Source organism: Barbus barbus, assembly GCF_936440315.1.
Source record: "Barbus barbus genome assembly, chromosome: 1".
In the NCBI taxonomy this organism is placed as follows: Eukaryota; Metazoa; Chordata; class Actinopteri; order Cypriniformes; family Cyprinidae; genus Barbus; species Barbus barbus.
In genome coordinates this window covers 25,774,748-25,790,500 of record NC_136729.1, presented here as the reverse complement: position 1 = coordinate 25,790,500, position 15,753 = coordinate 25,774,748, and the positions used below count along the sequence as shown (strand labels likewise).

Genomic DNA, 15,753 nt, shown 5'->3' with positions numbered 1-15,753 from the left:
CTGCGTGTCTGTTATGCAATCAAAGGACATGAATGTTCACCTTTGTGTAGGGCTGGGTATCGTTCAAAAATGTTCGATATCGATACAGATACCTTGAGTTCGATACCGGTTCCTGAACGATACTTTTTTCGATACCAATTTTATGAAAACAGTTTTAACAAGATTACATTATCTCAAAAAACTTTGGTTTTATTTTTTTCAGCTTGTTGACATGTATACAGACCCAAAGACTCATCTCCTGAGCCACTGCACAAAGGAACAAAATATAGCCAACACAATAAATCAGTACAAATAATTTTAATAAAGCTCAAATAGTTTTCAGTTTACACTAGTGCGTGCTCGTTTTAAAACGCATAGCTCAGACAGAATCATCATTTCTATTCATTTATTCTAGGTTGTTAAAGACTTCAAGAAATTTAAAATCTTTTTCCACTTTCATAAGTGGATGTTTTATTTTCTTTCACAATATGTTTTATTGTTATTAAATTCTATGTTGTAGTATGTCAAATTTATTCTTAAAACAGCCTTATGAAATGTTTTCTTTTTCCTCAGAAATTCTGTGTTCTGTATCTGGTTTTCAAATGAAGGCATAAAACATTCATTTCATTTTTCTTTTAAATTATTGAAAATAAAACTATTTATTTTGGCAAACAAAATTTTACTATTAAAATTAAAACATGGAAGAAATGTTGTGTGATCATTAATTAAAAAAATAAGAGTTTTAATAATTTTAATAGTAGCCTAGTAGTAGCAGTATGTACACTCTGCTGAACAATATTAATTTATTTCTGCCGCAGTGTCTTCCAAGTTAATCCGAACTTTTATTTTGACGGGTTTCCGGGAATACCTTTACAGTTCTGTGTGTAGATGATATGACGCAAGTTTTACTCAAATCAAACGGTAAAATGCTCATGAAGTGACTCTCAGAGCAGTTCTAGAGCTGTTGTTCATGTGTTTATGTCCTCATTTAGTGAGACGGCAGACGCTGAAATGTCACGCGAGCTTCAGTCTGTGTGTAGTAAGCGAAACTGCAGACTGCTCCGTACGCTTTCGATTGCTCTCGCGGATGTTTAACACTGATCAATCAGCACCGCGTCACTTCTAGTCAAACACACCTAGGCTGTGTCCAAATTCAGGGTCTGCATCCTCCTTAGGATCCTTCCTACCCGGTTGAAGGAGGAGGGATCCTCCGACGTCCGCAAAACCCGGAAGTCGGTGTTTGTGAATTTGGACAGCCTACCCTTCTTTCAGTTCCCTCCCTTACCCGTTGCTCATATCCTGTCGCCTAGCAACCGTGACAGCGCCAAGCAAGAAGCGGGAAAATGGACAGAGTTATTCTCCTCATTTTAATTCTTTTGGAAGAAATAAAGCAATTAAATAAATTAAATACTATCTTTGCTCGTTGTCGGAGAGTTTTTTATATCAGACTACAAGACAGTCACATCCAGGTAAGCCATTATAGCCTATTTTTATTTGTTTTTAAGTATTCTACTAATTTCTCCTACAAATTCATTGAGCCGAAGCATAAACTTTAGCTTGTTTTGTCAGAGAAACTCCTCTCCCACTCCGCTACCGCTCGCTTCGTCCGCCATTACGCTCTGCCGAAAAGAATTATGGGATAGGTAGGACGGGAAAGGATCCACCACACCCATCCTTCCAATTCGGGGAAAAGGAGGACGTATTTGTGGGCCGCATTTGAAGGATCCTACGAATTTGGACAGCCTTCGTCGCGGCGCTGTGACGTAACATCCTTCAAATGAGTACTCCGAAGGATGCAGACCCTGAATTTGGACACAGCCCTAGTGCTGCAGGATTATTGGCTCACTGACGGTGATGAGATTAACCCCTTAGGTATCGAAATTTGGTACCGAACGACAAGACGTTTTTCGATACTCGGTGGTATCGAGGCAATTCGGTCGGTGCCTAAAAAATATCAAACTCGATACCCAGCCCTACCTTTGTGCTATAATATGCTAATTTGAAAGGCGTTCCAGCAGGCTCAATTCAACCTTCGCTGTCTCTGGCCTCATTCTGTCCATCCTCTCTCTCTGTCCACATCAGTGTTGGGGAAAGTTGCTTTTAAAAGTAATGCATTACAATATTGCGTTACTCCCTAAAAAAGTAACTAATTACGTTACTTAGTTACTTTTTATGGAAAGTAATGCGTTACGTTACTTTTGCGTTACTTTTTAAATATGAGCAGGGCTTGTTTTTAATACAAGAAAGTTCTAATCATAGCAAATGTAAAAGCCCTTTCACACCAAAAAGTGTAATGAATAGACCTCAGGCTGAAGGAAGAGTAAATTCACGTCTGTAAAGTAGAACACAGGAGAAGAAGGTTCAACACTCTTCAGCAACAAAAAAACAACGGAGTACAATTGTTAGTTTATCTAAAGTAATTTTTGCTGCTTAGTATGGTTGAACTGGATCATATTCTGATGCATATTCTTTTTGCGTCATATTCTGAGTTAGCATTTCACTGTTTTAATTAATTTTGATGAATACTAAATCAGTTTTTTGCGAGTGGGATGAATTAATGCACATTCACATTTAGTCTAGAACTACAGTAACAGAATGACAGCGCACTGTCAGTCAATAAATGGGGAAAAAGTAAATTAAATTAAAAAGTAATGCGTTACTTTACTAGTTACTTGAAAAAAGTAATATTATTACGTAACTCGCGTTACTTATAATGCGTTACCCCCAACACTGGTCCACATACACAGAATGAGAATGAAGGATGAAGGTTAAAGAGACACAGAAGTACAGTATTTTTGTATGTATATGGGTTGATCAAGAGGAACAGATATAGAGATAAAATAAAAGAAACACAATATTTGTTTCATGTTCTGGTAGTTTTGCTTAGATTGCATTGGTCTGTTTTCAGTTGTGTGCAATACAATACATGCACAACATTTAACATATATTTTACAATGTGTTATACACTACTATTAAAAAGTTTAAGGTCAGTAAGATTTTCAATGTTGCTGAAAAAAGTTATGCTCACCATGGCTGCCTTTTTCATCAAAAATACAGTAAAAGCAGTAATATTGTGAAGTATTCAAATTTAAAATAAGTTTTCTATTTGAATACATTTTAAAAAGTAATTTATTTCATGATACTTCAGAAATCATTCTAATATGATTAGGTGCTTAAGAAACAGTGCTGCTTAATATTTTTGATACCTGTGATACATTTAAGCAGCATTCTTTGATGAATAGAAAGTTCAAAAGAGCAGCATTTATTTGAAATAATAAAAAAGTGCAACTTTATAAATGTCATCACTGTCACTTTTGATCAATTTAATGCTTCTTCGAGATAGAGATGTTTAGTCAGTCCAACACAAAATCCTGCTGCCTTTAATATTTTCTGCATTTCTCCATCAAAGCAGGTTCTTGCAAATTAACAATGTCTTTGTAGCAAATCTCTAGTTTTGTTGTTTCAGGTTTACTTCTATTCTTTTATTCTTTGTTGATTTGAATATTAAATTTGCCAGATGCTCAAACTCATATGCATAGTTTGGATCATCAGTTTAAACAGTAATGTATAGTGCTTACTGCAGCAAATATAGCAAATAACTGAGTTTAGATGTTATTACGCTACTTTCACTGTAATCCAGAATCGCATAAAATTTGGTCTTTGGTCTTTAAATGAAAAGGGTAGCTTGCTTTTATTTTCAAATCATCTGTTTGGCTTGGCTACTGACTATTTTGCCAACAGTGCATTTAGTCTGAAAACGGACCACCCAGGATACAAGCTTTCGATATATGAACATTCAGAAAGTATGAATACTTGAATCAAGAAAACGGTCATATCTTCATTGAGTTATTGTGCCGCTTGATTTACTGAGATATGAAACAGCATTTTATGATTCAAGAAAAGGTCCTAGCTTGTTTTAAATGTATATTATTGGTAGATTATTGGACAATATTAGAGTTTTTGTATTAGTATTATTTGATTTTTAGATTTTTTTTATCTGTGTGATTCAGTATTTAATCTTTGGTTGTTCATGCTCATTCCCCCTCTTTTTTTTCCCTCCTCCGTTACCTAATCAGTACATAAATACTTGTTTTAGGAGTTAAAATGATTCACTCTGCCTCTGTCTGTATCTCAAACCTCCGTCCCCAGACTCGCTGTTTAGGGCCAGTTCTGGGCAATGAGAATGTGATGCTTTGACACATTGATTAGAGTCCATCGTTTCATTGGGAGGAGTATACAGACCTCTGCAGGAGAAACCTAAAACTGCAGCTTGAGGTCAAACTGTCCCTCAGTCTCCAACAATAGGCACAAAAACACGCAATCTCTCTCCTTCTTACCCCACACAACTCCCCCACCCCCTTCACCTCCCAGTCAATGGGACCTGAGCATTTGGCAGAGCTGTAATGTGAAAAAGGAGACTTGGTGGGGGCTCAAAGGGGTACTAAGACCACCACATCTTTTCAGCTCTTTGATGAGATGCTTTTGTAGAACTACATCCTGAAATAGGGTGATCAAAAGTAAAATGGGATCACAATGCCACACACACAATAGGTTTAAGCAGGTCCTGCTCTCAAAGTATTTTTCTGAGCATTGTAATCATATGTGACTGCTGTTCGTTTCTTTTTTAAGTCAGCGTTAAGTTTGTCACACACATCACCACTTCTCTCATCTGACCACAAAATCACTTCCCACACCGCAGTTGGTCATTATTATGATTTTTGGCTGACTCTGGAGTCCAGACATGCTTTCATTTTGAGTAACTCTTTCCTTTGTGCCACTCTCCCATAAAGGCCTGTGTTACACAGAGATATGTTTGACTGATTTACCTTATTCTCAGTCTCTCTGGCATATTTTATAAACGTCCTTCTTGTTAATGCGTAGAATTTTGATGAATAACCTTTAGACACTTTCTGATTATTCAACACACAGTGGCCACTTGTATTCGGGTATTTTTCCTAATTTAGGCATTAGGTTTGGATTCTGGAAATGGTTTTAGTCTGCATATTCCAGCTCTCCATCAGAATCATAGCATGAATATTGATTTAATAACTTTGGTGATTTCAGTCAGACAGTGTGGTCAACATTTTTGTGATTCACAGGTTGTAGCCAGTAGTTTGTCAGTTATGTCCTTGTTAGGGCAATTTCTCTACATCTGTGTAAACTTAAAGTTCCTGCAACACTGAATGCTTATTTAAACAGCATATTTTAGTGTTGATTTCAAATGTCAAAACACAGTGCTAACAATTGAACTTCAGTGTAACAAAACATCAGAGAAAATTACATTTATTTTTTGTCAGTCTATGAAGTTCTTTAACAATTTGACACTTGATTATTTTAACACGACCCTACATAATTTTTAGAAAATTTCTGGTTTTGCATGATTCACTGTCGAGTGTTATTCCAAAAAAAGAAAAAAGAAATCCATGTCTTGATAGATGTTCCTAACTTGAAGGCTTCAGGTGTAAAGGTTTTCAGCTGTCATTTGTCAATTACCACACAATGAAATTTGTCATTTAAAACATGTCATGAATAATTTAGCATTCACTCCTCTTTTAGAGTTTAGCAAATGGGAAGTCAGGGGGGATGGGAGAAGACTTGTGGCTGAGAGGATATTTTGTGGTAAGCCTCCTCCACTAAGCTATTTTCAGAGACCTGCAATTAGTGACAATTTCAAGTAAAATGTATTTAACAATTGTACTTAAAAAATATTGATTTAACTTTTGTTTGTTTTGGGGGGGAAAATGAAATTTTAGGAACCAAAAAAACAACCAATATTTAGGTTAGAGGTAAAAAAAAAAAGGGGGGGGGGGCTTTTCAGTGCTGAGTTTTTAAATGATTACCCTCAATTCTAAATATGTATATAAATATGCCTAAGCCATAAGCCATCCACAATCCTTTTGTTTGACAGTGATATAGACAAAGCAATTTCTTCAGGACTTTCTTTCTTCTGAGGAACACAGAGAAAATATTTAGAAAAATGTTGGACCCCACTGACATCAGTGTATGGACAGAGAACAGAGACATCCTTCAAAATATCCGCGGTTATGTTCCACAGAAGAAAAAAGTCACAGGTTTGGAACAACGTGAAGGTGAGTAAATGATGACACAATGTTCAATTTTTTGAACTTTTAACAAAAAAAATCCTTTTTTGAATGTGACACTTTTCACATGTCACGTCAATCAGTGTTTGAAAGTGAAGTTTTGGCTGAAATGTTTTAATAATTTGTTGGGAAATAGACTGTGCTTAAAGTGCTGAATAATAACTAAAAGTAAATGTAATTTCATGCCAATGACCAAACAGTAGTAAAAAAATACCTCATAGAAACAGTATTTCCAGTTCAGAAAATTTAAACTGGGAAAATACGGTTAATATTTGTTATAACTGGATTGATCATTCACATGCTCTACTCACACAGTGACAGAGTAACTGGTTTAATATTATTAGCACTGAGAAAAGAAACAGGTACCTCTTATGTGCTCTGTGCATAGAAATAGCTCAGACATTTTTTATAAAGAAGTGTAACTGGATGGTAGAGAATATTTTGATAATATTTACTTTAATTCATGTTGTTAGTTCATAGGTTTGAAGTTATGGGGAAAATCAGGCACATGGACATTGGAGGAACTGACTCATCAAATGAGTAAGGGAATGGGACGGCAACTGAATCAGAATCAAACTCTGAATCAGATTTATTGCCAAGTATGTTTACACGCGTCTTGGTGAAGCTTCCAGTACACACACCAAAAAAAATTCAAATTATAAATACCGTACAACACAGATAATAAATGGGGGTTATGCGCAACAGACTTCCTATTCTGGCTTCTACACTTTGATTTAGTTGATATTTGATTACCATAAAAGTCCATAGATATCGCCCTCGGTTCATACTGCTGTTAACACTTTCTCCAACAAGCGGATGCGATAAGACCTGTTTTCTACTTTGGTCAGGTGATGTTCGACATACACCCGATAAAACTAGTCAGTCAACATATGAAGTGTTCAGATACAAAAGCCTCTAAGTGCCATTTGAAATTTTCTTCTAAAATTAGCATTTTTATCAGGCTCCTATGTGTAGGTTCAGTAATTTCACTTTAATGGCAAAGAATAGGTTTTTTAAATTGCCATTAAAGTGAAAAAACTGAACATAAACTGAATATAAACATGTCTATAAACATGGCTTTTGCATCTGAACTCTTCATATGTACACAATAGACAAAATATGTATGTACAAAATAATCATGTTAAATAAAAGTATAGTGTATTGGATATAGCGCCCCCCCCCCCCCCCCCCCCCCCTCTTTTTTTTGCACAATGGGAAGATCCTGGAGTTATTTTAACTGTTTGTTCATTATCACTGATGGTGAATAATGGCTTTAAAACCCACATTTTTAATCATAATCCATTAATACAGCAAAATGGATTCAGGGATTTTTTTTCCCACCTAATCTAATCTAAAACCGGGCAGCTTTTCCTCACTGCTGCTGCTTTAAGAAACCTCCCTCCATTTTTTTGAGAATGAGCAGCGTATTCCAAGCATTGCTGGGTTTGACTGCAGCAAAGGACAGGAGAGAAAGCAGTAGTAGTGAAGGCAGAGGAGGGGGGTTTGGTTAGCGGCGAGACTAACTACACCGCAGCAGGGCTGCTAGTGACCAGTCAGCGAGCATTCCCTTATCTACCAATGGAATGCAACAGCTGCAGCAGCCTGTGAGCGTGTCTGCTTTTCAGTCAGTGTGTTTGTAAAAGGGGGAGGGGGGGGCGGTCATGGTGGGCCAGCAGGAACCCCCCTGAAAGACCCCCAACTCTCAACCCCCCACGTTCTCTCGCAGCCGGGCTCCTGAAAGGCAGCTCAACCAAACGCAAGCGTGAGAGACACAGAGAGAGCGAGAGACTCGACAGGGCAGCACACTCCGAGACGGAGAGAGAGAGAGAGAAAGCAGAAAGTAAGGGAAGTGGAGCAGGGAGCCTCGGAGGGGGGTTGAGGAGGTGAGCGAAGGGTGAAAAGGAAGAGAGGCGAGGGAGAGGGAAAGACAAAAGAGAGGGAGACCAGAGGGAAATGGCTTCGGAGGAGACCGCTGGAGGAGCTCGCAAAGCCACCAAGAGCAAACTATTTGAGTTCCTCGTCCATGGAGTGGTACGTACCCTCTCGGCGCGTGTGTGTGTGTGTGTGTGGGTCAGCTACAGACACAGCCCGTGTGTTTGACTGATAGCGGTGAACAGTGTCCATGTGAAGGTTATTTCCAGTCCTCCAGATCCCGGCTCCTCGCCGCTCTTCTTTTTGAAGCGGAGACGGGGTGGGGAGAAGAGGCGAATGAGGGAGATGAACATGTAAGAAAAAAAGAGAGAGACGGATCGGCGGACGTGAAAGAAAGGCCAAAGGTAGCCACTTGGTCACTGGAGGCTGCATGCGTTTGGCAGCGTGCCTAAGGTGAAGGGCGCTTTCATTCAAAACACAAGCCACTCTGTGACTCAACACACTGTTATTACAACTCCAAGATCACATCAAGTGCTTTGGATAACATCTACTATGTAGATTAGCCTGTCTGTTGTCATGTCATTCATTAAAAATTCAAGCTAGTCTTAGAGCCAAAGGATGCACTAGTAGCGAGAAGTAATTATTACTAATAGCACTGTAACACAGACTGCTGTTTCTCATATGACACTATTCAAGGTTTGATGCAGAAGAGGCTGTAAAGATCCACTTATTGTCTAAACCTTTGTGTACGTGATACAGTACAGTAGCGGTGTAATCTTTTATTTATGATTAGCAGGGCTTTGTCTAGCCAGAGCAGATCAATGTGAAGTAAAAAGCAGTTTGTAGTGAGCGTAATGCACAAAACTGCATTTTCATTCTTTGTTGATTTTTTTTATTTTTTTTGTCTAATCTTGATTTCCGTGTGTTTCTTGTGTGCTGTGATTTTATTCTTGATATGATTTCTTGTTTCTGTAAAGCGACTGGGTTTTAAAAAGGTGCTATGTTAATAATTATTATTACCATTATAACATGTATGGCAGACTATGATATTTCTGAAGAGCTTCATTAGTTGCTGTCTGTTTGATTGTCTATTTTTTTTACTTTTAAGTTTTCATTTTTTTTGTATATTATTTAGATATAGAGATTATTCAGCTGAGATACATTTTCATTTAAAAGTTTAGGCTCAGGAAGATTATTTTAATAAATGAAGACTTTAATTCATAAAGGATGCATTCAGTTGACAAAAAATGACAGTAAAGACATTTTTAAAAGATTATGTGAAATAAATTCTGTTCTTTTTTATTTTCTATTCAGCAAGGAATACTATAAATGTATCACCTCTAAAACATGGATAATAATATTATCCACAGTGTATTAGAATTATTTCTGAAGGATCATAGGAATCTGAAGACTGGAGTAACGGCTGCTGAAAATTCAGCTTTACCATCAGAGGAATAAATTACATCTTAAAATATATTAAAATCGTAAACAGTTCAATTAAATTTTCATAATATTATTGTTTTTACTGTATTTTTGGAGCAAATAAATGCACCGTTGGTGAGCATAAGAGACTTCTATCCAAAACAAAAACCTTACATACTTTTGAATGGTAGTGTATAAATTCCTTGGTTAATAGTTAATTATAGTATGTGCTTGTGTTTTATTTTATTTTATAACTGAAGACTTTCTACTTTCAGTAATGGACTTGGTTTGCTTCATAAACAACTGAGGTTCACTATTTGCCTCAGTTCTGCATTAAGCTGCTTTAACTTCACATAACACATAAATGGTGAGTTTGGATGATGAATGAAGAAAATGGTGTTGCCTCTGCAGACTAATTAACCTTGACGAAGCACTGATTGTTCCTGGGCAAATGTTTCCCACTACTTATTTTGGCTTCATCTCCTTTGATGTCCTCTCCTATGCCTGCTCTTCTCCTCTGTGTTGTCTGTTTCTTTCTGGACTCATGTATTCTCTGAATTACCCCAGCCTGACCTTTGCTATTGTTCACCTTACTGCTTCTCTGCTGCACTCAGTCTGACGCCTGGCACATGAAAGTTATACTGTATATTCTTTGTTACATGACATTGTATGTTTGAACTACAAGAATGTGGTATTTCAGCCTTGTTCTCAAGGCAAGGAACAGTACGTGCACATCAAGGTTTGCAATTAAGTAACAGTTTAAACAGCCACTAGTATGAGTGAAATGAGTACTCAAAGTTTGTTTTGTAGGAAATACTGTACAGTAACTGTAACCAACTTTTGTTTTAGAAAACTTAAAGTATTTGAAATTGGCTTGATATTTTGTCTCACTTGTGCTTAGACAATGACTTGATTGGTAGTTTTATGCATATTCTTTTTCGGTCCTTATTTTCTTTTTGATCTTCGCTTCCAGGCGTTTAGTTTAGGCTCAATGTTGAGTTCAGATTAGGTGTCACAGTTTCAGTGTTTCTCTAATACACTTTACTGGTAATCCGTTTTATTTGCTCCTTCTCTGTCAGGCACAAAATATAACACACAATCTTGGTTAATGACAGACTCAGTCTTACTGTGTAACTGTGTGGATAAATAAAGATGACCTTAAGGTCGTTTCACTGTAGGTGCGGAAACTCTCATTCCAGTTCACTTTAAACAAAGCAAACTTACTACCATGGTAAAATACAGGGAGATGAGGAGTAACGCTAGTTACGTATTTTACTGTGGTTCTGTGAATTCCGGATGACCGCCAGAGGTGGTGCTTAAGCACTAGTGGATTATCGCAGCGCCAGCTCAATAGGTCGAGATAATATACCAAAAAGGTCACGTGGTGACGTAGGCGGAGCCTCGAGTATAATAGACACACTAGCTCAGCCTTCGGTCGCATTCCGAGTGACAAATTACTCTGGTGTTCATCCGGAATTCACAGAACCACAGTTACATACGTAACTAGCGTTCTATTTTATTCCTCCTGACCGCCAGAGGCGATGCTTAAGCACTAGTGGATGACTCCTACCAACATAGTCATGAGGAATGCCACTCACCTGACAAAAGTTCAAGGTTGTTCCTGAAGGACTGCTGAACTGACAGCATGAGGGGCAGCAACGTTGAGCTTGTAGAAGCGGGCAAAAGTACACGGGGAAGCCCAAGTAGCAGCAGCACAGATATCTGCAATAGAGACTCCTCTCAAAGCAGCCCACGATGTAGACACAGCCCTTGTGGAATGACAAGAGAGACCCTCTGGCAATGGTTTTTGGGCCTGCTTGTATGCCAAAGAGAGAACCTCAACAATCCAATTTGACAATCTCTGCTTTGAAACAGCGATCTCTTTCCTTGCACCACCATAACAAACAAAAAGCTGATCTGTGCTCCTAAAATGAACGGTAGAATTCACATATCCCTTCAGGGCTCGCACAGGACACAGAGGGTGATCCCCTAAATGGTTTGACTGTGGTGCTGACTGAAAAGCCGCTAAACTGATTGACTGATTTATAAACTGCGGAAGCAGCACTTTAGGTAGAAAAGAAGGATTTGGTCTGAGCACAACACCAGAATCATCCAGTACCCAACGCATACATAAATCACTGATGGATAATGCATGTAACTCACTTACACGCTTAGCAGACGCAGTTGGCAACAAAAAAGCAGTCTTTAAAGATATCCATTTTAGGTCAGCTGTCTGCAAAGGCTCAAATGGTGGCAGACAAACAAAATCAAGAACAAGTTGCAAATCCCATCCAGGAAAATGGGGGTTACGAGCTGGTCTCAGCCGTCTTGCACCCTTCAAAAAAACTGCACACAAGATTATGAGAACCAAGAGAAGAACCCTTAACCTGAATATGATGCGCAGAAATGGCCGCAATATATACTTTCAGTGTGGAGGCTGCTTTGCCTGAATCCAAAAGATGTTGTAAAAAACTATGAACTCCAGGAACTTCACAGCGTACAGGATCTAACCCACGCTCCTTGTACCACAACGAGAAAATCCTCCAATGAGCTTCATAGAGCTGACGTGTAGATGTAGCTCTAGCACTAATTATGGTATGAACAACAGCGGGCTCACAATCTGTTAAGAGACAGTCGGCCCCAGAGGCCAAACCCAAAGCTGCAGACGGGCCGAATCCAGATGCCATACCGCGCCGTTCATCTGTGACAACAGATCCTTCCGAAACGGAAGCTGCCATGGCCTGCCCACCAACAGAGACAGAAGCATGGGGAACTAAGGCCTGGCTGGCCATTGAGGTGCTACCAGCAAAACACTGTGGTTGCACAGAAATATCCTGTGTAATGTGTCCCACAGAAGCGGAAGAGGAGGAAAGGCGTAAAGCAGGCAGTTTGGCCACTCGTGAGAGAGAGCATCCTGCCCCAACCGGCTGGATGTCTCTGTTCTTGCAAACCACAAGCGACAGTGAGTGTTTACCTCTGTTGCAAAAAGATCTACTTCTGCTTTGCCAAACTGTTCCCATATCCTCTGCACCACATCCTGGTGAAGCCTCCATTCCCCTGGGTGCAGAAGATCCCTCGATAGAGCATCTGCTATCTGATTTCTTGATCCCGGGAGGTGAACTGCCCTCAATGATGCTAGTCGAGGAAGAGACCATGTGAGTATATTGTGGGTAAGATGCAGAGACTTGAGGGACTTTGATATAGAGCTGCAGTCATGCACCTTGTGAAAACTCGAGGGGCCAGAGACAGGCCAAACGGCAGGACCCTGAATTGGTAGGTCTGGTTCTTGAAGCTGAATCGAAGAAACTTCCTGTGGTGAGGAGCAATCGGAACATGAAAGTAAGCATCTTTCAAATCGATGCTTGTGAATCAATCTTCCCTGTTTACTGACTGAAGAACATCGGCTACACGTAACATCCGAAAGGGAAGAGTTTTCAGGAAAACGTTTAGATGCCTCAAGTTTAGAACTGGATGGAAACCGCCATCCTTCTTTGAAACGAGGAAGTAAGTGGAATAAAAACCATCCCTTTGAAATTGGGGATGAACTCTTTCTATGGCTCCCTTCTCTAGCAGCGAACAGATTTGTTGAGAGAGATCTTCTGAATGAACTGGATCCCTCATAACTGTAGGGTCAATCCTTGAAAATTTTGGGGGCCGGCGTCAAAACTGCAGTGTTTGCATACAAAAACTGCATACCCCCTGTTCATTGTAGTCCAAACCCATGGATCTACTGTAATCTCCCTCCAGTACTGCAGGTGTAGACTTGAGAAATGATCGACCACCAGCCCCACGCCTTCAAGCTGTGTGGGTGCTCTGGTGTTGCAAAATGATGTAGAGTTTGAATGCCCAGCACCTTAAAAACAGGAGTGCGCTGAGCCTGAATCAACTGACGAGTGGCCTCAGACAATTTTAACCTCTTTTCCAGAAGCTCTGGAACATTGGGTCCAAACAGGTGACCAGGAACAATTGGGAGGTCTCGTAGTGTCTTTTTACAATCCCCCGGCAGTTTTGCTTGGCCAAGCCACACTTGTCGGCGAGCTGTCAGAAGCGTGGTTGTAAGAGTACCCAGTTCACGGGTGACATGGCCCATAGCCAGGAGCGCAGTTTGAAAGAATTGTGAAACCGAAGGATCCACATTTGCTGATTCAAGTGTACTAGTTGTGATGAGGAGTAACTGACATATTGTGTTATCTGCACGGGTTATATACGCGATAGACTTATATGCCTTTTTGAGAAACGAGTCTGTGCGACCGCACTGAGTACTGGGGCAACGCATATTGCCTCGCAGGGCCTCATCTGGTGACACCACAAGGGCAGCAACAGGTTGCTCAATTTCTGGAGCACGGCCAACCCCAATGCTATCTGCATCCACCATAGATGCCAGTGTATGGGCAGTCTTTGACCACCGTTTAGGTGTACTAGACCCTGTTAGGGAGTTTGAAAATTCTGCAACGAAATCCTTGCATTATGGCATAGCAAAGTTAGACCCAGCTGAAGGCTGCCTAAAAAAGATGTTGAACTGGGCTGGTTGCACTGGCGGGTTAACCAGACCCAAACGAGCAACCACCATCTGGAGCACAGTTAGGGTATCATCCACGGAGGATGGAGTTCGTCCCGAGTTCATCGAATCCCCACTAGAACCCCCTGCAGCTGAAAAAACTGTATTCTCCTGCGGGGAAGATTGCGCAGCAACATCCACCGCATTGAAATGATCCTGAAAAAGCTAGTCAGATGCGCTTGTAGAGAGCACGTCAAAGTACTGAAAAGGTTCGTCATCCATTTCCCTAGAACCCTCTCCATCTGCCTGTGTGATCGCTCCAGGTGAGGGAGGAATAATAGGCTGGAGCGTCTGAAGAAGTTTTATCTCTGACATCTCGGAAGAAAGGACTGTCTTAGAAAGAGAAGCTTTATCTACTTGCTCGTTCCTTGGACGTTGCCTTAGATGGAGGAGCACCGGGAGCCACAGATGCACCACGTTTTCGATTCCTTGTGACGGGTTGCTGGTTTGTTCCTCCAAGTCCTACTGTGGACTTGGGGTCCAACTCAGCAAGACGGAGCTGTCTCTCTGACATGGGTAAAAGGCTACAGTGCAGACATGAGTCTGTGAGAGTCTCTCTCAAATGCTGTATTCCCAAGCAGGATGGACAAACATTGTGGTCATCGTCAGGTAGAAGAGTATAAGGGCACAGCTTACATGTTATTGCAAATCCAGTAGCAATAGAACCGTGAGCCATGGCCACCACAATAATAGGGAAAAACAACGAGATACAAAAATATACACTTGACAACTGGCCGTCGGATTGCGCAGAGGAGCTCAACGTATCGGAAACTGCTTGGAAAATAGCAGGGAATAGTCGATCTATAAGCGTTGAAAAACACTAGCCACCGGATAGGCCCGGGAAGCACTTGGCGTTTCACAAAATCCTTATTTAGAGATAAGGTTAGCGGGGAACTGCCAACGTATAAGGGTGGCGAAACACAGCCTCCGGATAGTACCGAGAAGCACAAGTCGTTTCACAGAATCCGTCTATAAAGTGATAAAAGCGGGGGACCACCGTCACTGTACCAACAAGGAAAAAAACACTAGCCACCGGATGGCACCGAGCGGCACAAAGTGTTTGAAAATTTTATCTAAGAACAGAAAAATTCTAAAAACTTGGTGGGGAACCGTCAGTAATTGATCGGTAACACTGGCCACCGGATAGAACCGAGAAGCACCAAGTGTTATCAATATGTCAACAGTATATCAAATAAAGCAAACAAACTCACCAATTCAGGCAATGCGACCCCAAAAAAAACTCCTAAGAGCGCGCTGTCACAGCTTGCGAGGACGATAATTTGCTGCGAAAATTGATTGAAGAACAACCTATCACAGACAAGCGAGAAAGCGAAAGAGACTGAAGGCTATTATACTCGAAGCTCAGCCTACATCACCACGTGACCTTTTTGGTATATTGCATATTATCTCGACCTATCAAACTGGCACTGCGACAATCCACTAGTGCTTAAGCGCCGCCTCTGGCGGCCAGGAGGAATTAAACAGAACAGTATTTTTACACATTACGTAGCAGTTGTACTGTAATACACTGTTTGAAAAATAGGTCCAACCACTACGACTTTTACCCTATTTTGTTTGTTGCTTCAAAGAACAAATCATATTGTGAAGCACTGCAATATGATTTTAAAACCATCCAGTGTACCTTCCATTTGTCCTGTGTAATTAATATGCACACATTTATGTAATTCCGAATTAAACTGATTTTAGATTCTGAAAGTTATGTTTATATTAATCCTAAACTTTGCAATCAGACTTGCATATTTGTTTCCACTGACCAGTTTATAAGACAAAGAGAAGTTTATAAGACATAGGCAAGATGTA

The 15,753-nt window shown here is 40.1% G+C and overlaps 1 protein-coding gene across 5 annotated transcripts in view; it reads left to right on the top strand.

The window, feature by feature from the left end:
* The window catches only part of LOC306871658 (SWI/SNF-related matrix-associated actin-dependent regulator of chromatin subfamily D member 3), a 43,023-nt gene that overhangs the window by 8,616 nt on the left and 18,654 nt on the right, over window positions 1-15,753 (top strand). For 2 of the 5 annotated variants that reach the window (XM_079419733.1, XM_079419736.1), the window contains exon 1: window positions 7,854-8,111. The exons of 2 other annotated variants lie outside the window; for them this stretch is intronic. In XM_079419733.1, coding sequence (XP_079275859.1) covers window positions 8,034-8,111 — 78 coding nt within the window. In that variant the 5' untranslated portion in view covers window positions 7,854-8,033. Of the gene's footprint in view, window positions 1-7,686; window positions 8,112-15,753 lie in introns of those variants that run through there. One more of the 5 variants, XM_079419734.1, reaches the window with a different exon arrangement.